Consider the following 21,815-nt stretch of genomic DNA (forward strand, 5'->3'; position numbering starts at 1 on the left):
GAAGAAAGCACAGACCACACATATTTAGGCAGTTTAACAATTAGAACGCAATTACAAGTTACTTTCGCATAATAAACAAACAAACACACATACCAACACACTGAAATGAGAAAGAAAGATATAAACAACAAAATTATAATTAAAATGAGAAAGAATGATAATGAAACACTCAATAAAATATAATACATATATACTGCATATACTGCGATCGCTGATCACTGAAACTGACTAAACCAATACAAAGATAATGTTAAACCTATCTTTATATAATGAATATATGAGGACGCAACTATTTATTGAATTAAATGGAATAAAAAAAGGGGAGAGAAGCAAAAATAAAATAAAAATAAAATAAAAAAATAATAATGTGAAGTTGAAATTTAAGACAAATTTAAGGAGACAGAGGCGTGTTTTTCTTCTCTATCCTGAATATGGTCATTGTATAAAGAGTAAGATATTGAGAATTTATTTGCCGGAACTAAAGAAGATTCGAAATAACAATACAAAAAAACATTGAAAAAAATAAATAAATTTGACTTTAACAACAACAACAAAGATATATGTAATTAATAACATGAAATTACAACCATTATTGGGTTTTGATAAAACAATGGTCACGGCGTGTCTAGTAATTTAAATGAATAAAGAGACTAAATAAAAATTGAAAAATTAAACTAAAAAAAACACAAACATTTTGAGTAGAAATTGTTTATTTGGAACATATTGTGAACACCTTTTGATTCCAGGCACGAAATGAATATTGAAAGAATGCCATTACAATTGGTAACCGTCACAACGATGGAGCCCAACAACCACGGAGACGACAACAGCAATATTGATGATGATGATGGCGTCGTAAACGTCGGAGGCGTCCCAAAACTTGGAGGCGAATAAATGTTGACTTGCATCATACTCTTTGTGTCATTCTGTATTTTCATACGTACTTTATTGTTTCCATTTTTTTCTCTCGCTATTTTGGCAATGACCAATGTACTAGCGCGAATCATTATTTATTTAGCAGGTCATTTAAAAAAAAATTCCATCAAATATCTTTTAAATTTGCAATCGCATTCATACTGACTGATTCAACTATCAGACATGCATGCCGACGACGACGACGACGACGCCGATGTCGACCTGAAAATATGAAAAATGTGTGTCATTCTCACATTTGGCTATTTATTAACGTTGTTGGTTGTGTATGGTTTTTTTACATCGGTATATCGTTACCAGTATGCATGTTTTCTCATTGCTCTGTCTCTATTTATACCTCATATGAAATACGGCTGATTGTGTCTAAGTAAGAATACTGGCGCGCGATTTTGTGCCGCTGTTGTGTTTTGGTTTAAATTTAGAGCACCCAAATAGTCACATTTCGTAAAAAAAACTGAAATACAAGAAAGAGACAGAGTTAGAACGAATGATAAAGTTGAAAAGGAAAACCGACGTTCGTCAGGTCATAAAAAAAAAAAAAAACATTAAACATTGGAGTTACTTTGAATTATTCAAAAGAATATTTATTTAGAAAAAAGGGAAAAGAAGTAAAAATATGTGCACCGGAAAAGAGGAGAGTGGTGAAGACAAACGGCGACATGTGTCATCGATATTGATTGTGATTACAAACACGGTGTGAATGCCTGTCTTGTTACACGCGCATAGTCGTTCCAAAAACAAGCACCACGCACACCAAACATTAAATAATACATACATATGCATCAGCAACAAAGGAAGAGCGAGAGAGTTAGAGAGAAAAAACAACTATACGTTAATTGGGGTGATGTGTCTAGGTTCTTTTATTTATTTATTCGGTTGCGCTTTCGTGTACCGCTTCCTACATACATGAAACCAAAAAACTAGGTCAACATCGAACACCAACTATGCGTCTCGTTTACTCGTGCAAATTTATATGTTCGGCATTAGTCCGTCATTGTTGTTGTTGCTATTGTTTTTCACTGGTTTTTACTGCTATGGCTGCTTCTGTTTGTTTTTTTTTTTTTGCTTTTACACACGGTCGTCTCTATATCTCACATCTATTGCAGCATTTAATTCTGTGTGCCATGTTCATTCATTCCGACATTGTATACCATGCACAATATCACTTGCATTATCCAACTTTTTTTAAATATGGTTTCATTCATTACATTCAGCGCCCCACCGCGCGCGCACTACCGATACAACCGTAGACATTGAGATATAGCAGCAGCAGCAGCAGCAGCATTGTAAATTGCATTACGAGTGTATATGCACATTTTATGTATCGGGTTTTCTCTCGCTCTATTCATATCGGTCTATCGTTATTTAAAACGCTACTGCCGTCGCTGCCGCCTTCACAACCACCAACATCAATGGCTTGATGATGATTTGATATATTCTCGTGTACATTGCAATGAGAGAGTGTTTCTATCGGTACACAGTATGTGTATATAGTGTGGCATAGATGCCGTTTCCATTACGTAACAAAATGATTTCATGGAAATTGTACCAAGTGCATCTCTCTTTCTCCTTCAAATTTACACACGTAAATTATTTGTTACACGGGCCGCCAATAGGCCTGACACACTTTTCGCTCGGTATTGAATAATCGGTCGGATTTATAACTTAAATGGCATCATCAGTCGTCGGTTTTCTCTTTGCTATTTAGCACACATGAGAGAGTGTATGCGATATAAAGTGAATGCTAACAACAAACATTATTAAATATACTCTTTTCTTTTGTATGCGATGGATTTCCAAATGACAATTGACAAATGAATTATCGCCGTCTGTGTGTCTGTTTTTTATTTTAATCATTCAGTATTTACGTTTTTTGTTCTCTAATTTACATCAATTTTGCAAGTGTGCTAGGACGTGATCGCATGGAAATACAATTATGATAAAATATATATTATTACAACCCAAAAATAATGTCAGCGATGTAAAATGTCGCATATTCCTTGAATTTTATTTTTTTGTTGCTCGCTTCATTGATTAGAGACATTTTTCAAGACACTTGAAATGGCTCAATGCATAAGGCTCAATAAGATAAGTCTTGAACATCTGCTCATCGACATTGAGCAAAATCACAATTACTTCTTACAAACATCGATGACACACACTAAATCGATGACGTCAAATTCAATTCGTTGCGAGCGCGAAAAACGAAAGTGAGCAAAAGAGTGACGAAGAAAATCGAGACTGGTTCTTCGATCAGAAAAACCGAATCGAACAAGCCTTCTCTTTACAGAATGCAAAATAGCATGTTTTTATGTCTAAATTTAAAAATGCATTCATTCTGCGAAATTTCACAAGTTCTTTTTTATAAATTAAAAATTTGAAAATGTTTTTGCAAACATTCAAATTAACATATGAAATCTGCATTACATTATCCATTTGCAGTTTAACCGAATAGAAAATGAAGCTGTCGCCATCTGTGTGTCAATACATAAAGACAAGATCGCGCCCATCCGGGTGTACATATTTTAATGATAAAAGTTTTATCATAAAACTAATTGGAAGCGAATGAGAAAAGAAAAACATCAATTCACTTCAAAGAAAAATCGATGACAAAATAATTGGACCTTTTTTTTAAAAAGTGTGTACATAATTTCGTATTTATATTGTGTCAAACTGACTCATTCGACTTGGTGAATGCCAATTTTGACAGCTCTCAGGTAATTGCACAATACATTTTTTTGTGTAACACATATATACACATACACTACACATTAACTCGTGAGTGAGAAAGAGATTGCGTTTGTTTTTCACCGAAAAAGTTTTGAACGACACCATCAAATCGTGGTGCAGGCGAATATATATTCTGAAGGATTTTTTTAGCTGCCTTGGCGAATCACAAGTGAATTTAAACGCAACGGTATAGAATAAAAATTTTCGGTTTATTTTTGTAAAAGTAAGAGTTGTGTGGTTTTTTTTTCATGATTAATCGGAATTTAAATTATTTCGTATTGGAGAGAAAGTCAACGAGGGAAAATATATACATAGCAAGAGTGACAAGAGAAAATAAAATAAAGGCTCAATTCTGATTCTGAGAAAATAGATATTAGTTATGTAATAAGCAAGAGTGGATAAAATTCAAAGTTAAATTCAGAGACAATTGGTCACACAATTTGAAATTGGAAAATGACAAAGAATATTTCCAAATGTTTGTTAAAAGTGTATGAGAATTTTTTTTATTGAAACGCAGCGAACTCAGTTCCATGAAGAGAGGAAATGCATATGTGTGACAGAAAGCGGGGCGGAGAATGTTTGTGGCAATTTTTTCTGTACATCAAATCTAGATTGAAGTCACTAAATTTGTGCAAAATCGATTGACAAACGATTACGATTAATTTCAGAGTCCTTCGTTTTTGACACACAAAAATGTTGTTGTTTTTTGCCTATTTCAAGTTTGGCAATTTTTTGCATTCACGATTTGTTTGTGATGACACCAAAATACACGCGAATTTCATGCAGAAAATCGATCTTAATGCACAACCTAAATTCGTTGGATTCGTTGTATTTCTGAGAAATTAGATAAATCTTATATAAACACGCGGCCCCTGGATCAATTAAAACCATAAACGGAAATTAATAATTTTATGGTTTATCCGTTTGTATGAATGTGTGTGTGTGAGTGAGTGTGAATTTTGTATGTTGTTTATGAAAATTATTCACAAAGCCACTTGATCGCTGCCATCCAAAAAGTTAGCAAAGTGTTCGGGAGCGCACACACCGCCAAATCAAAACAATTTTGTTTATTTTTGCCGCATGAGATAAGAATCGAGAAGAATCGTTTGTCGCAAGCAAAACCGCGAGAGATAAAAAAAAAATCATAATAAGACATCACCATACGTAAGCATATTCTCTGAATTGACTTTTGTCACATCGATTTTATTATTGTTGTTTTTGCTTTCATTTTGTCTTGGCAAACGCTGGGTTGGCATACAAAGTACACACAGTTTTTTAGATTTCTTCATTGTTTTTATTTGAGACAAGCGCGCGATAAGCCGTTTTTATTGCTATTTAATATGATTCAATAGTTCTGTCCCCCATTTTTTTTATCTCTCGCGATCCCATTAAAATGGGGGCTTTTCACCATAGATTCTCTGTCTCTCACCTAAATAATAAATTATCAACATTTTTGTAATACACCTTTCTTTTTACGTCTCAGTGACGTGCATCCAATCGACTTATCACCGTCATCCATCCACTTATATTTATGGTGTCAATGTTTTGATTCTTCATTGTTCGTTTTTTTCTTTTACGCAAAGATATATAATGTGTGGATGACACAAATCGGTTTTGTGTCAGCAACGTAGTACAATGCCGCCAACCGACGATACTTTTCAATATATAGTCCAATTTTTTTTTTATTGCCAAAATGATATTGCAGCGTCCATTCAGATGGTCACATGGAATGAAATTCCGATAAGCATGATCGACATGTGCTTCAGCAAACATGAGCGTCATCATGAGCTGTACATGTATCCATGTTGGAATCGGATACACATAAATGTGTATGTACATGTGAAACATTGGGTGTGTATATGTGTTGCGCGCGCGATCACCATGCGTTCGAATTGAAAATATTCGGAAGAAAATTCATTTGATCGCCAAAATGAGTACAAAAACTTCGATCGAATAAATGACCACATTCTATATATGAGAACCAAAAGAATGATCTTTGATTATATAAGCGCCGAAAAAACAAACAAACTAACGTATTGCAGCGTTTCAATAGACAGAGAATAAAGGCAAACTCAAATTTTCTACACGTATACATACCATACTATAGATAATATGACAGAAGACTGAATCGTCATGTGGTTATATTACGTTAATATGAGCTATAGCTGACATTGGCTCTTTAGTATTTATCCGGAATCAACAACGCTCGCTAGCAGAACCAATAATTCGGTGTGCAAAGAATAAGAAAAGAAAATACGAACGATCGGTCGATTATTCTAGCAATTTATTTTTATTTTTCGTCAGTTTATTTAATTTTTTATTACTCTCACAAAATCCAGACCAAAGTGGTAAATAAAAACTCATTTCGTCGATCATTTTTCCTATGAAAATTGAGTGAATGTGTGTGTTCGTCGGTTGTGTGTTTTATTTTTTTTCATCGAAAATGCTGTGATTTTTGTTGTTGTTATTGCAAAGGAATGAATGTGTTTTGCGATTGGTGATGAAATTATTGTTGGTGAACGCAATGCGCCGCGCGTATGATTCACACATTTTGAAAATTTATGAATTAAAAACAACTCGGTCATATGATCCGCGAAATTTTATGAAAGCTTGCGCGTTGCGTTGCGAATGTGAATAAATGTGTGTACGCGGAGAGGCATGATGTGTGTACTTTGTGCTCTTAGCTACGTCATCGTTTGATATCAGTAAAAAGTTTGAACCGGTCTTCGCTGGTCTATGCAATATCCATAAATTTAATTGCCGCATCACATTAACAAGTGTCTGTGAATATGTGAAATTCTGTTATTTTTTTTGTCAATGACGCATTTTGGTCATTTCTCTTTGTCGTTCATGCTCTCTTTATCTACGTCTCGCATCTTTCCCTTTTAAATAAACATATAATTGACTGAAATGATTTTGTTTACATGATTCGAGACTGAAAAACAACAATCAACCGATTTTAACGAATTTAATATTGAATACATTTTGTGGATTTCAGTTTCAACATAAACATTAGATAAAGATGCATCGTGCCCATACAGCTTATTCGGTGTGCTTATCACCGGCCAGACAACCAAAATTATCCCAATGGTTGGCACAAAAGACATCAGATAAGGCCAAGGTAAAAAAAAATGCTTTCCTCTTTCCATTCACGATTAAATTTGTGGATTTTTCATTTGGACAGTTTATGAAGGACTTTTTGACCATATCATCGGTTCGAAGCTACTCAATGGCCGCTGACAAGCCATCACTTGATGGTAATAGCTCAAGCTATGTTGAAGAAATGTACAACTCGTGGTTACGAGATCCAACTTCTGTGCATACGGTAAGTACACACAACAATTGAAATTTATCTCTTGAAAAATTATGACCAAAACAATAAAAACGAGATCATATTAAATTTTCAAATAGTCATGGGATGCATATTTCCGAAGCAACACTTATTGTTCACCACCATCGCTTGCACCTGTACAAAGAAATCAAGTGCCATTATCACAATTGGCACCATTCATGGGTGGCGGTTCACTTGCCGGCGTTGAACCTGACGAAAAAATCATTGACGATCATTTGGCTGTGCAAGCAATCATTAGAAGCTATCAGGTAATGTAAAATTGTTGCATTCAACATTTTCATTTCACGTGATACATCTATAATATAAATTTTTTTTTGCATCGATTTCACACTGATTTTTCCCATTGAATTTATTCGTATTATGGCGATATAAAACAAATTCAGAGCATTTCAAATGCCACATGCAAATTTTCAGATAACAATAAGTCAACACGTTATACCGTTTCTCGATTATTCCGACAACTTTCCCTTTCCCCTTTGATTTTTTTTTCTAAGCAGAATCGTTTTTGATTTCTTTTATTTAACGAATACACAGCGATATCAATCAGCCAAATTTGTAATGACATGACGTTCATTTTCGATTTAGATTCGACGCAAATTCATTATTACATGTTTTATCGATTTATGATAAATAAAAGCTAAATTAACGGAGGTGGTTCTTTAGAGAAAATGTGGTGGCTTCAAATTTTCAATATGCATTATTATATATTCTCATAATTTCTCCAGCACATATACATCTTCAGATTTGCTTGCATTCCATTTACCATTCCGCAGAATGCTTGATGTAAGCAAAATGACTTGACAGTGACAGAGAAAAAAAAATTTAGATTGAATATGTGGCCGCTGCGTTTGTGTTCTTTGTGTTTAAATCGATGAGAATTCATTGAACCAAACCAAATGTGTACACAGAATACTGTGATTATAATTAATGTTGTCACACGCAAGTGAAATACAGAGTGAATGAGAACGGATGACCTTCATTACAGGCAAAATCAAATTACACAGTCAATTCATGATTACACAATTTGTAAAAAATTCCATTTTTTTCTCGCTCGAATTTTTCTATCTCACTCTTTCGCGCGCTGCATAGTCATTTGCTTGTGTATAGTGTTGTCCTTGATGAATTTTGTGTAACTGTAGATAGATAAATTATCGTAATTGTGATGATATTTTTTTTTTATTGTTGATGTTGATGTTGTTATTGGTGTCGTCAACGCTAAGAAACTATTCGAACATTAAATGTAATATTTACATTCAAACGCGCCAAGAAGACAAAAAAAAAGACACTAAAAAATAGCAATGGAAAATACTTGGGAATTTCGTTGATGTTTGAACTTGAAACATCAGTATCGGTGCTTAGTTTTTATTTATAAATTTCCATACAAATATATACGCACGTGATATTTTTTATTTCTTTTCACTTGTACACATCGGACCCATTAATTTCGTATCAGATCTCACACACAATTATTTCAGCTGGAAAAAAAACGAAATAACATACGTTTTTTTCCAATATATTTTATTCATTTACAAATTTTGCCATTTCAAGCATGAAATTAAAATTTATTTCGATAATATGATCTATATTGAAAATTACAAGTAAAAATTTAAAATTTAGAAATATCACAAATGATATGTCATGCATTTAAATTTGATAGCATTTAGCACATTTGTATTTTGATTCTTTTTCTTTACTATTTTCTATCACTTCGTTAAATAATTGTTTTCAATCAGTCCGACTCAACTGTGACTGGCTTCATTAGAAGAATTAGTTTTTTATGAGTGTATGACACAAGCACAAATGGTCTATTCGCACGTTTCGCCATAAACATGAACATTTTTTTGGGAATAATCAACATTAAAAAAAAAAAAAAAATCCGCCATTTTTTTTCAAAAAAAAAAAAATTAAATGTTTTCTTTTTTACTTCCATTAAATCTAACCTGAATGCTTTTTATGGATAAATCTAACAATTTCAAATTCGATTTTCCACGGCAAATTGCATTTTTGCACATCAACCCACACATATAAATACTATATCGATTAAAATCGAAATGTGCCGACACAAATTCATCGACAATTTTAAAAATAAATTATATACATGCACAAATACACAAAAATGAAATATTTAGTCACGCGGTCATTTGGTTGCTGATGTGGATCCGTTAGGCATTACAACCAGTGCTCCCAAAGAAATCGGCGGCACAAAGAGACGAGCCAATGAAAATGTTACACGAAAATATTTTAATTTTGGTAAAGAAACTACAAATTTCATTACTTTACAAACATTTTTTTTAGAATACACCAAAAACATATACCATTTCTTTTTACTCATTCTTTATTAAACATTTTTTTTTATTTCTGTTGTTTGTTTGTTAAAATTCATGATCACAATAGCATAAAACCACCCCAGTGTTATTTTGATTATGGTGTTGGGATAGATGCCAATATTAATCTATTTTAATTTTATTCAGTACAGCATACTTTTTTTGTTTCATTTTGAATTTAATTCGTTTTTCTTTTTACCTATTGCCCTACATGCTATTATTATTACATTGAAATTCGGAGAGAGAATTCAGTGCTTATACAATCATTCACATAAAATAACCAATGACAAATGAAAGATTTTTATTTTCTTTCAAATGTGTGAGAATCGTAAATTAACACTTTTCACACATTATCGAAAAAAACTGTTGTAAATATCTGCTTTAATATAGATTCACAAGAGCAGTGTCATTGTAAAAGAAGAGCACTTATATTAGTATGAGAAATGCATCAATTTCATTAGCCTTAAGTAGTTTTCAGCTTGGAATTGAATAGCAATACAAAAACATTTTTTTTAGATTAATTCAATCATTGAATGAAGTTTAAGTAATGAAAAACAAACAACGCTTTTTTTATATTTATATGAAGTTTGTATGCATCTATTAATTCCCACATCTGCATTTTAAATCAATTTAAAAATTCCGAATGGAATCGAAATGGAACCACCTTTGCATGAAAATCTTTCTATACTCTTGCATTCTATTTTCAAAGTTGGCATTTCCAAATTTTCTTCTGCCAAGTAAGTTTTTAAAAAAAAAACGAATTCACCCGTGTCTTGTATGGTTCAATGTATCAGCAACGGCATGCCAAAGACCTTTTATACTTTATATTCACTTGAACACCAATCTATCAGTTCAGACACACACACACACAAATATACAGAAAAGTGTTACATTTTGATTCATTTTATTGGTTCATTTAAGATATGCATTATCTCTTATTTCGCCTGTTGTCTCTTAGGGTTTAAATGCGTCGAAATCGAAAAATAAGTCATCGAAACTGAGTTCATTTATAAATCAATAAATATCTGGGCTCAATTTTTATTGCATCATTATTACATATGATTTTTTTTTCGTCTGTGAAATACGTCAAAAAAGAATTCGAGCAAAACGGATTCGATAAACGTGCAATTTTCTTTGTTTTTTTTTCTTCGTGAAAACCATATATCGACTTGACTGTTAGAAAACAAAAAAAAAAAACAGTATTATACCAACTCAATTCTTTTTGTTTAAACACACATTTATTAAATATTTTTGTTATTCTTTTTTCTCTCTCTCTCTTTCCTTTGTGTTTGTACATCCATCTTTCAATTGGTTTTTGGGCTCCCATCGGCGTTGCAATGAAACAAAAAAAAATCAAATTCAAATACGTGCATTTCCGTTCTTTTTGAAACCCCGATAATTACGTTGGTGGATGTATATGTATAAAAATACAATTAATGAATGGTCGAACAAAAAAAACACACAGATTCGAGGTCATCACATAGCCGACCTTGATCCGCTCGGTATTAATTCGACCTTATTAGACGAACCAATAAAATTTATTCATGCAAATTATAATTTCGGTAAGTAATAACAACCTGAAACGAAAAAAATCCACAAACCAAAGCAATTTTTTTTTCATTTTAATTTAAAACAAAAATGCAAACTCCAAATGCTAATTGTATCCAAATTGGGTGTAAAAAAATTTATAAGTTGTCCTACTTTGTTTTATGTCGTTTAATTTTTTTTTTGAATTATTTCGGCTTTTTTTTTATTGCGTAGAGAACTATTTTCAGATAATTTGGGTGTGCTAATACATTTAACAATGTTTGTGCTAAATGTGCAAGCATGCCCAAAATATCTGAAAACCTGTCTCTGGTATTGCGATTACTATCGCAGATGTTTTGTTTTGATAAGAGGTTTCTTTCTGTTTTGCTAGTACGTGGAAAAAGATCTATATTGAATATAGAATCAGATGGTTTTTTAAAAAATGGCATATAATGCAATCAATTGTCCAAAGTCAAGCTCAAACTTCGTGTTTAACTAAAAACGAGCCCATTTAATCCAAACTGATATTGCCTATTTCCCTTCGTCGACCGCTCCTTTTTGTTCAACCATGTGTACGCGTTCTATTTTTGTTCTGTTTTCTGTTGAAAAAAAGTGTTCAATGTTTGTTTTTATATATTGATGATGACTATTTTTCTTATCGTTAGTCGCACGTATAAACCGCACACGTTTGTTGCATTGTTCCCATTTCGAATGAACAAATGCACTTTTTTATTAGAAATTTCATTGATTTTCTGTTTGTGCATTTATCGCACAAAATGCATTTCGATTCGTTTGTTCGTAATTTTTTTTTCTTTTCTCGAAAATTACTCATTCGATGCATATTTTTATTTTCATTTTTTTAACGTTTTACTTTCAAACAAAAAAATATTGGAATAATTTTTTTTTTTCAATATTTGGTGATCGGTTTTATTTATAATACACGATTATTTGTAGCTTCGATTCATTTTTATTTCATTTTTGTCCATAGAATTCATGACTAATTGATACAAAATTACCAAAAATATGAACAAATATCTCGACAAATTAATTGACTTTTGTGGACATATAATAATTAAAATATTTGTTTCTATGTTTGTTTTTTTAAATGAAATTCAATTTGCATTAGTAGACAATTTACAAAAATGAGTGAATACATTTTCCATTTGAAAGATAACTGTAGTAGTCAATGTATATAAAAACAACCGCTTTATTAACTCAAATTTAACTTGCAATTGATAACAAAATATAGAAAAAAATACACCTCCAAATAAAAAAAAACGTAATAATTAAAAAAAAAGACTCCGAATTTCAAAAAAGCTTATTTTTATGTTTTGTAATTTTTCTGTGCAGTAATTTTTACAAATAAACTGAATTTAATTTCAAAAATCAATTTATCATGAGAAATTTTTAAGCAATATTTTATTGAACATAATTCTGTTCAAAAATCAAAATAAATACTTATTTAATTGAAGCGGAATTTTCATTGAAAAAATTGATTATTGAAATGAAAAACCAGATCATCACGAACACTACTTCAGTGCATAATTATAAAATTGTTTTGATTTTGTTATAAACTGTGCAGACGAGAAAGATATGGATCGTGTATTCAAACTACCAAGTACAACCTTCATTGGAGGACAAGACAAAGCATTGCCACTACGGTAATTAATTCGATTTATAAACGGGAGACTGAATGACATTTATTGGAATATTTCCATTTCTTTTTTTGCTCTTCTTAATATTTTGCAGTGAAATTTTGGACCGTTTGGAAAAAGTTTATTGTAATAAAATAGGTGTTGAGTTTATGTTTATTAATTCGTTGGAACAATGTAACTGGATTCGTAAGAAGTTTGAATCGCCTGGTGTTATGAATTATACGCCCGAAGAGAAACGTTTGATTTTGGCACGTTTGACTCGGGCCACCGGATTTGAAGCATTTTTGGCAAAGAAATTCCAGTCGGAAAAGCGTTTCGGTTTGGAAGGTGGTGAAATGATGATTCCGGCCATGAAACAACTCATTGATGTATCAACGAAACTTGGCGTTGAATCAGTTATCATGGGAATGCCACATCGTGGCCGTTTGAATACTTTGGTATGTTTGCAAAATGGCAATGAGTATCGTATTTATGTATATTAATAAACGTTATAATTTCCATTGATGTAGGCTAATGTGTGCCGTAAGCCATTGCATCATATTTTCACACAATTTGCTGGTTTGGAAGCGGCCGATGACGGATCAGGTGATGTAAAATATCACTTGGGCACCTACATTGAACGTTTGAATCGTGTCACAAATAAAAATGTTCGTTTGGCTATTGTTGCAAATCCATCGCATTTGGAGGCTTGCGATCCAGTTGTACAGGGTAAAACACGGGCCGAACAATTTTATCGCGGTGATGGTGAAGGTAAACGTGTTATGTCAATGTTGATTCATGGTGATGCCGCATTCTGCGGTCAAGGTGTCGTCTTTGAAACAATGCATTTGTCAGAATTGCCCGATTACACAACACACGGTACAATTCATTTGGTTGTCAACAATCAAATTGGTTTCACTACCGATCCACGTTTTTCACGCTCATCACCATACTGTACCGATGTTGCACGCGTTGTTAATGCACCAATTTTCCATGTTAATGCCGACGACCCTGAAGCTGTTATGCATGTATGTAGCGTGGCTGCTGAATGGCGTGCCACATTCCATAAGGATGTTGTTATCGATTTGGTCAGCTATCGACGCAATGGGCATAATGAAATTGATGAACCAATGTTCACACAACCTCTTATGTACCAAAAAATTCGTCAACATAAGAATTGTAAGCCAAAACCGAGTTCCATTTTCTGCCGATTGCAATGAGTATTATGAATGTATTTTTTTTTTTGGTTAATTTCTAGGCTTGGAAATTTACTCAGACAAATTGATCAAAGAAGGAATCGTTAGTGATGAAGATGTTAAGAGTGTTCGTGACAAATACGAAAAGATCTGCGAAGAAGCATTCTTATTGGCCAAAAAAGAAACACACATCAAAGTTCGTATTGTTGACTAAAATATTATAAATATATATATATTTTGATGTTTATTTTGTATTTTCAGTACAAGGATTGGTTGGATTCACCATGGTCTGGCTTCTTTGAGGGAAAAGACCCATTGAAAGTGGCATCAACAGGTGTCAAGGAGGAGACTTTGGTTCACATTGGCAACCGATTCTCATCACCACCACCAAATGCCGCTGAATTTATTATTCACAGAGGCTTGTTGCGTATTTTGGCAGCTCGTAAAGAAATGGTCGACCAAAAAGTCGTTGATTGGGCAATGGGTGAAGCAATGGCATTTGGATCTTTACTAAAAGAAGGTAAATATCATAGACCGAAATTGGTATTAAAAATTGTGACCACAAAAAATGATTTAATCATTTAATAGGCATTCACGTACGTTTATCGGGTCAAGATGTTGAACGTGGTACATTCTCACATCGTCATCATGTGCTCCATCATCAAAATGTTGACAAAGCCACTTATCGGCCACTCTGCCACTTGTATCCAGATCAAGCACCATACAGTGTCAATAATAGTTCCTTGTCTGAATATGCTGTGCTCGGTTTTGAACTTGGCTATTCAATGACCAATCCAAATGCGCTTGTCATCTGGGAAGCTCAGTTTGGTGATTTCAATAACACTGCGCAATGTATCATCGATCAATTTGTGTCGTGCGGTCAAGCTAAATGGGTTCGTCAATCCGGTTTGGTAATGTTATTGCCACACGGTATGGAAGGTATGGGACCCGAACATTCATCGGCACGTTTGGAACGTTTCTTGCAAATGTGCTCAGACGATCCAGACTATTTCCCACCCGAATCTGATGAATTTGCCATTCGTCAATTGCACGATATAAATTGGATCATTGCAAATGTTTCAACGCCAGCCAATTACTTCCACATTTTGCGTCGGCAAATTGCATTGCCATTCCGCAAACCGTTGGTCTTAATGACACCAAAATCATTGCTACGTCATCCGGAAGCAAAGAGTGAATTTAGTAAAATGACCGAAGGTACCGAATTTTTGCGTGTCATTCCTGAAGAAGGTGTTAGCGCCCAATCACCAGGAAGCGTTAAGAAATTGATCTTCTGCTCGGGTCGTGTTTACTACGATTTGACCAAAGCACGTAAAGAACGTGGCCTTGAATCAGAGGTTGCAATCTCAAGAGTTGAACAGGTAAAATTCGGATCATTTTTGCGATGTGTTTTCGATGAAAAACGAATCAACCATTCAATTTACATTTGTTTTTATTCGGTCAGATTTCGCCGTTCCCATATGATTTGGTCAAAGAGGAATGTGCCAAATACCCGAATGCCGAGCTTGTTTGGGCTCAAGAAGAGCACAAGAATCAAGGTGCCTGGAACTACATTCAACCAAGATTCTCAACTGCATTGAATCATACTCGTGATATTGGGTATGTATTGAAATAACATTTTTTTTTGTTTTCGTATAAATAACAATCATTTGAATGGGATTTTTGCTTGCTTTGACATTTTAGTTATGTGGGTCGATCAACGGCTGCTTCAACTGCCACCGGATCAAAGGCTCAACACAATAAAGAATTGGCGCAATTGTTGGAAGCCGCATACACCTTATAAATCCAAAAGTGATTTGGGCTAAGAAACAAAACAAAACAACAGAAATCAGGAAAACCCTAACTTAAAAACCGAAGCTGTTTAGACGAATGAGAAACAAATTACACATGCTCTCAAAAAATGAAATATTAAAAAACAAAACAAAAAAAAAACTCTAACACAAAAAAACTAGTGAAAAAAATCTAAGATGGTTACAACTGCAAATTAATAGTATTGCCAATGTCGCCTATATTTTCAATATTCTTAATAGAAGAATTTATCATAAAATTAAACTAACTTAAATTATTTCGATACAACACACTACATAAACAACAACAAAAAATTCATTCACTCCTTTCTTTCTCTTTGAATAGAAGAAGATAAAACAAACAAAAAAAGAATATTTTTCAGCAATCCCGTAGCTTTTTTGCACCATTTATTATTAGATAAATGTGACATCGTTCGAAAACACATTATAAAAGAAAAACTAAAATGATGCAAAAAAATCGAAAAATGATTTAAGAAAAACCAAACTAAAATGAATTTGTTAGCAAATTTTTCTTTAGCAATATTCTGTTTATTTTTTTTCTTTCTTTTTTTTAAAAGATAGCGTTAAAGGATCATTAAATTATTGTGTATATAAATGTAATAAATTGAAAAACAAAAATCAATAAATTATATATTTAATGGTGGATTAAAAATTGTTGAACGCATCAACAGTACGTTGAACGTAAATTTTTGAACGCACAGACACACATAGATGCGAACGAAACATTTTATTTGGTTAATGTTTATTGTTTTAAAAATTCAAATGTGAATATTCTACGTTTCGCGTTGTATGACCATTTGTATTTATGTATGGATGCTAGTTCAGACAGTCGATTTCCTTTTTGTCATTTTATAAATGGTATCAAAGACATATTCGTCAAGTAAAATCACCTTGTGGATGCTATTGGAGGGGCCAGCCGATAATAAAGTCAGGTCTGGCGAAAAGAAAGTCATTTTATTTCCAATTTGAGACCGTCGGTGTTGCTGCATCATTTTTTTTTAAAACACCAAAAATTGAACAATCGGCTATTGACACACACACTGTGCTATAGCGTATTCGAGATTCATGGAAAACATTCGTTTATCAATTGGATAGTGATCCAATAATTTCAGGTAATTGTTTAGTGAAGGGAATTGATATCCATCCATCACTTACGCGAGCCCGGCCACCTGTTCAACAACCAAATCAGAATAATGCTAACTACATTAAACTGTCCGCTGATGAAACAATAAAATTCAACACAAAATGTCAACTTGCGTTGCTGATTTATTCTTTTTTATATAGATTCAAAATCATTGTCATTTTCTTATTCAAACACATTTTCAGGCATTCAGAAATTCATTTTCTTCGGGGATCTAACGTCATGCCAACCAGATTTTGATGATGCGGCTACATCGGCTAATTTCTTTTCGCCTTATTTTTTCAACAATGGCGCAATGTAACGGTCGAATGACTTTATTTCGGTCACGATGATATTAATTAATTTGTTTTGACATATTCAGTGAAATTATTCTGAATGTTCGTCATTTAACTAAAAATGGTAAAAAGATTGTGTAAATTTGCATCTAATACTACTTGCACAAATGGGACACACAAGTTATTTTTTCATTTTCTGAATTGAAATCAGAAATTTATGTTTGATCAAAAGCTATTTATTGAACATCCAATCAACTGTTTATAACCGTTTAAACGGGGAGAATGCATGTGTGCGTGCATCCGTTTCGTATGCGTTAGCCGCACGAGTTCAGCATTCCTCAGCTCTCAGCTATATGCTGAGCAGCAGCAAATCATGATACTCTGCATTATAACAACAATTTTTTCATTGGAAAAACTAATGACAACTCGATTGTAACATCGTCATCTATACCTTAATCGGCTAAACATTTTTTTCGTCAGACGATGAAATACGCATGACAGAGTGGAATAAAAGATTTTTCTTCAATTTCAATGTTTTATTTATTACAATTACATTATTTTGTATATTTAGTTGAAAACCTACCTGTATACCAAAAAAGTGACTGACTAATTGTTGAAAATAGTCTATTATAATCGACTATAGCTGACTAAGTTGATTGTTTTCATATAAAGTTTTCAAATCAACCAGCTATCTACTTAGCTGCTTATTTTGGGACATTTAAAACTGTCTGAAAATTTGACTATGATCGACTATATTATATGCATATTGCACTATGAAACAATCACAATCAGACAGTCAAAAACGTCCAAAAATAAGCGGCTAACTAGATAGTCGATTTTTTTTTACGTACGGGTATCTGATTGGTGCCACGATAAGGTTTTTCACCTTGTTTGTGAAGTATTTTCTTACTGAAGATGTTATATAAACCTTTTGATTATAGTTCGCAAAATTAATACTGTCAAAATGGGAAAAACGTAAATATGTTAGAGAATGTTTGTCATTCAATAAAAAACCGCCTATTGCGAGATCAATTTGGTTTTCTTCCGCTTCCAATATCATTTGCTCAGCTATTCTATCGTCTATAGTTGATATGGATAAAAATTCAATCGATGGATATTTTGTTTTTATTTTAACAACACTTAAGTCATTCATTGACTGTAATTGTATGGGATTGTTACGCAAAGATAAAGATCTCAAATTATTAAAGAATCCTTCAAGTAGTAGACCAGTCATGCAGTTACCGTTCAGACCCAAAGAAGATAAAAAAACTTGGAACCGTGAACACATACTATGCTGGATTTCGTCGGAAAATTGAAACTTGTGTCGAAGTAAGTTGATTAAATATATTTATTTTTTTAAATTTAAATTTCATAATTTTCTAGATTTAATGTATTGATTGTTTTTATTTTGGCTTTATCAAAGAAAAACATCAAAATATCACCGAAGCAATATCATTGGGGTGCCCGACAAGGTATTCGGGACAAAAGAGCAAAGCGCATGACAGCAAAATTCACGAAGATGGAACAGTCCGATCGCGAGGAAAACTATCTAGTAATACCATCACCGCGCGGAAACGGCTGGATATACTATCTCGATCATCGATTGAAAATGATGCAGGATGGATTGGCGGCATATGCTCGGTGACGATATGCACGGCTATCGTTGGACAAGTACATCGACTCACAGCACGAAACCGATTGGTTTGCAAAATCATTGACAAAGAATAAGCCATCGCTGTTTACCATTGGAGACGCGGACTTGTCAGCCAATTCGCCAATCGGTAAGAAGAAGACCAAACGATGCCCGGGAACACGACGTCTTGAAAACAGCGTCAAAAAACTACATCATTCAGATGTCGTTAGAGTGGATGAAGCTTACACATCGCAACACTGTGCCAGTTGCATGGTGAAGTTCCCGAAAGAAACGAAAAAATTCCGATTCAAAGCATGCAAGAATTGTCCACGCAATGCTCCAATACCACTGGGGAGTGCCAAATACATGTCGTTGCCACTGCTAATTTATCGAGAGCTGCGATTTACCATTGTTTAGCATCGAGATATTGTTGCGGCAAGGTGCATAATGTACAAAGGTACAACTTTCTGTAGTTATTTATATATCTGAGATATTATGTATAAAGTACCCCACGGTGAGAATAATTTTACCAACTAATTGATTACATTTTTTATTGGTGTTGATTTTAAAGCTCTATTTTAATTAACATATTGATTTCAATTCAATATAAATTTTATGCATAACTCTTTTTGTCTCTTTTTTCATTTCATTATGACGTTAAATTCGACTGAAACAACACACAACTGCAACCCCGCATTCGACCATCAATATATACCCCGATAATGGATAAATTTGCCCCAACAATTGTTTAGTGGGTAAAGAGCAAACCTAGAATTATCAAAATGACATCATTCACTTGACAATGCACAAAAATTGGAATACAATTAAGATTTTACTTTTGATTGCATTTTTATTAAAATATTTAATAATAAAGAATTTGTTGTATTCTCATTTAGGTTAGTGCAATAACAAATATAATAGAAAAAATAATAATAATAATTAAACACGATCTTAACTCTGTAATAATTTATAAAGTAAAAATGAATTGATTGGTTTCTTTGCTGTTCAACTATTCCACTTTTTTTTGTTCAATGTCAGTCAAATAATGAGCTCTAACAAAGGGTCGTTGCTACATAAATATTGATATATGTATAAATATAAATACTTTTTTTTTAAATTGTGTATACAAATATATCGTTCATTTTCATGGCTAAAAAAAATCTCAATTGAATTTTATGAGTTCTTGACAATTTTTCAAAAAAAAAAGAGAAAACAAAACGAGTAGTAATTGAAAATATTCAGATCATTCGAATAAAAAGAAAATGTGCGACACTTTTAAAATAAATTAAGACGTGCAAACTTCGGATCAATATCAAGAAGATTGCATGCTAAAATAAATGAGATTAGTTTTCGTTTCGTAATAGCGTATAAGAGATTCGAAACTACAATTCGTATAAGTCATGTTTTGAAAATGCTCCTAAAATCTAGCACTGCATATTATGCATTTGTGTGTGTGTTACTCGTTTCTAAGTATGAGTTGTATTTAGCCTATTCGTATTGGCATTTCGCCATAAATTGTTTCGCATTCTTTACAATACGTAATCAGTTTATTTGGTAGTGGCAGCGCGTGCATTCGATCAAATCTTCCATTCATGCTTTTTTGAATGACTAATCGGCACATATTCTGCAGCGATGGTATGTCACCAAAATGACTGATTGGATTTGTTAGGCGCACTGGAAACGGCGGTATTAGCTCTGAACTTTGTTTTACATAACAAAATACATTTTCTTTGGATTTTTTCATTGCATCTTCGATAAGTTCAACGATTGAACGATGTTTTGAACTGAATGTTTGCCTGAAAGTCAAAGGAAAAATGTTTGATTTGTTTGTTTGTTTGCTTCGTATGTGAGTAAATTAATGAATGATTACACTTACCAGTAGCCATTTACAAATTCTATGCGATAATGCAATGTTTTACCAGCCGTCCGAAAAGAGATTGTGAAATTGTGCAGATTAATTTGTGAATTGCGCACCAAAAATGATCCATTCGGCGTTCCGTGTAGTCTTTGTTGAGCTGCATGCCGCGATATGGGCCCCCAAAACCAACCGAACCTATTTCATTTATTTTTATTATGGAAATCAACGATCAATAAAATTTTCATTGTGACTATAAATTATATTTACCTGGCCATTTGAGCGGTGGCCCGTATCATAGCGACTTCTTCGTCGTTTTGAAATCGATCGACAATGGAATAAAGTGCATCTGGATTAAAATCTAATTCGAGTGGATTACCAGGATATCTTGCTTCTGTGTTTTCTTCCAAATGTTCGGTTTGTTTGTTTGTTAAACGACGATGACTTTGTTTTACTAGAAATTTTCGAATGCATCGCGGTATCAAACGATACCATTTACTAGAATTTGTTGTTAATCCCGTACTTGAATTTATCGTTGTATTTTCTCGATAGCTATGATGATTCGTTTCAAATGAATCGGAAAAGCTATCCGATGGCTCATCATTGTTGGTCATAATACTGTGTTTAAGTACGATGTTTCATAGAAATATTTAAAGACGAAACAAAAGTGCACTTCATACGAACTTGAAACTTCAACAACAAATTAAATGATGCAACCACAAACATAAATACATATGCACAACAATATCTTTATTCAAACCACTCAGTTGATCGATTCACTTCTTATTGAGCATTTTTTTCTTCTTTCTCTATTTGGATTTAATTCTTCGGTGCGTTTTGAATGTTTAATTAGACTATAGTCTAAAAGCAAATGCAAAATATGAATAATTATTCTTAATGTAAACGTCAGAAATTTAATATGATAGAAACAAGGAAGTTGTCCGCATTGGCTGTGTGTTTGACGTGAAGTTGGTCACAAGCAGACGGAGCGCAATGATTTGAAATTACCATACAACATAATCTGTCTTTGTTAGATATTTTAGGTGGATCCAAAGAACTTCAGTGTTATTCGCATCAATAGCGAATTTGATTGAAATTGCCAGAAAATTTGGATCAAATTTCAGCCATTGCCGCTATTAAAAATCATGCAAATTATTGGTTTTTTTATCCAAAAATGATTGGTTTTTTCATCAACTAAAGAAACTACAAGAAAATCGAAAAATTGTTCGCCTTTGTAAGTGTTTTCAAGCGAGTTTGAATCGCTACTTGCGAAAGTTTCCACGTGCAATGAATTCATTTCTCCTGACTCATTTTTCTGCAGAATTTTAAAATGATTATAATAGGGGATCGAAAGTGACGTACCACAGAAAAAAAAACACACACAAAAGT

The 21,815-nt window shown here is 33.1% G+C and overlaps 2 protein-coding genes across 3 annotated transcripts; one reads left to right on the plus strand and one right to left on the minus strand.

The window, feature by feature from the left end:
- The first annotated feature begins 3,695 nt into the window (after positions 1 to 3,695).
- On the plus strand, positions 3,696 to 15,761 carry LOC116350934 (2-oxoglutarate dehydrogenase, mitochondrial-like). 2 transcript variants are annotated; one of them, XM_031782946.1, is made up of 13 exons: positions 3,696 to 3,850; positions 6,662 to 6,784; positions 6,848 to 6,988; positions 7,075 to 7,263; positions 9,145 to 9,265; positions 12,449 to 12,527; positions 12,616 to 12,958; positions 13,031 to 13,679; positions 13,759 to 13,892; positions 13,958 to 14,216; positions 14,285 to 15,075; positions 15,159 to 15,313; positions 15,398 to 15,761. In XM_031782946.1, the coding sequence occupies exons 2-13, from the start codon at positions 6,686 to 6,688 to the stop codon at positions 15,495 to 15,497; spliced, it is 3,060 nt and encodes a 1,019-aa protein (XP_031638806.1). In that variant the 5' UTR covers positions 3,696 to 3,850; positions 6,662 to 6,685; the 3' UTR covers positions 15,498 to 15,761. The 2 variants fall into 2 exon arrangements, with proteins under 2 accessions (XP_031638806.1, XP_031638813.1); XM_031782953.1 differs by lacking the exon at positions 9,145 to 9,265 and adding an exon at positions 10,805 to 10,901 and having other exon boundaries at positions 3,697 to 3,850.
- A 4,046-nt stretch (positions 15,762 to 19,807) lies between these two features.
- LOC116344874 (suppressor of cytokine signaling 6) lies at positions 19,808 to 21,311 on the minus strand. Its single transcript, XM_031773711.1, has 3 exons — positions 20,697 to 21,311; positions 20,448 to 20,624; positions 19,808 to 20,367 (listed from the first exon to the last, which is right to left on the minus strand). Exons 1-3 carry the CDS (start codon positions 21,038 to 21,040, stop codon positions 20,055 to 20,057), a joined length of 834 nt encoding a protein of 277 aa, XP_031629571.1. The 5' UTR covers positions 21,041 to 21,311; the 3' UTR covers positions 19,808 to 20,054.
- Positions 21,312 to 21,815: the final 504 nt, after the last annotated feature.

This window comes from Contarinia nasturtii, unplaced genomic scaffold (genome assembly GCF_009176525.2).
Source record: "Contarinia nasturtii isolate CC-2019 unplaced genomic scaffold, AAFC_CNas_1.1 Cnas_scaffold_129, whole genome shotgun sequence".
In the NCBI taxonomy this organism is placed as follows: domain Eukaryota; kingdom Metazoa; phylum Arthropoda; class Insecta; order Diptera; family Cecidomyiidae; genus Contarinia; species Contarinia nasturtii.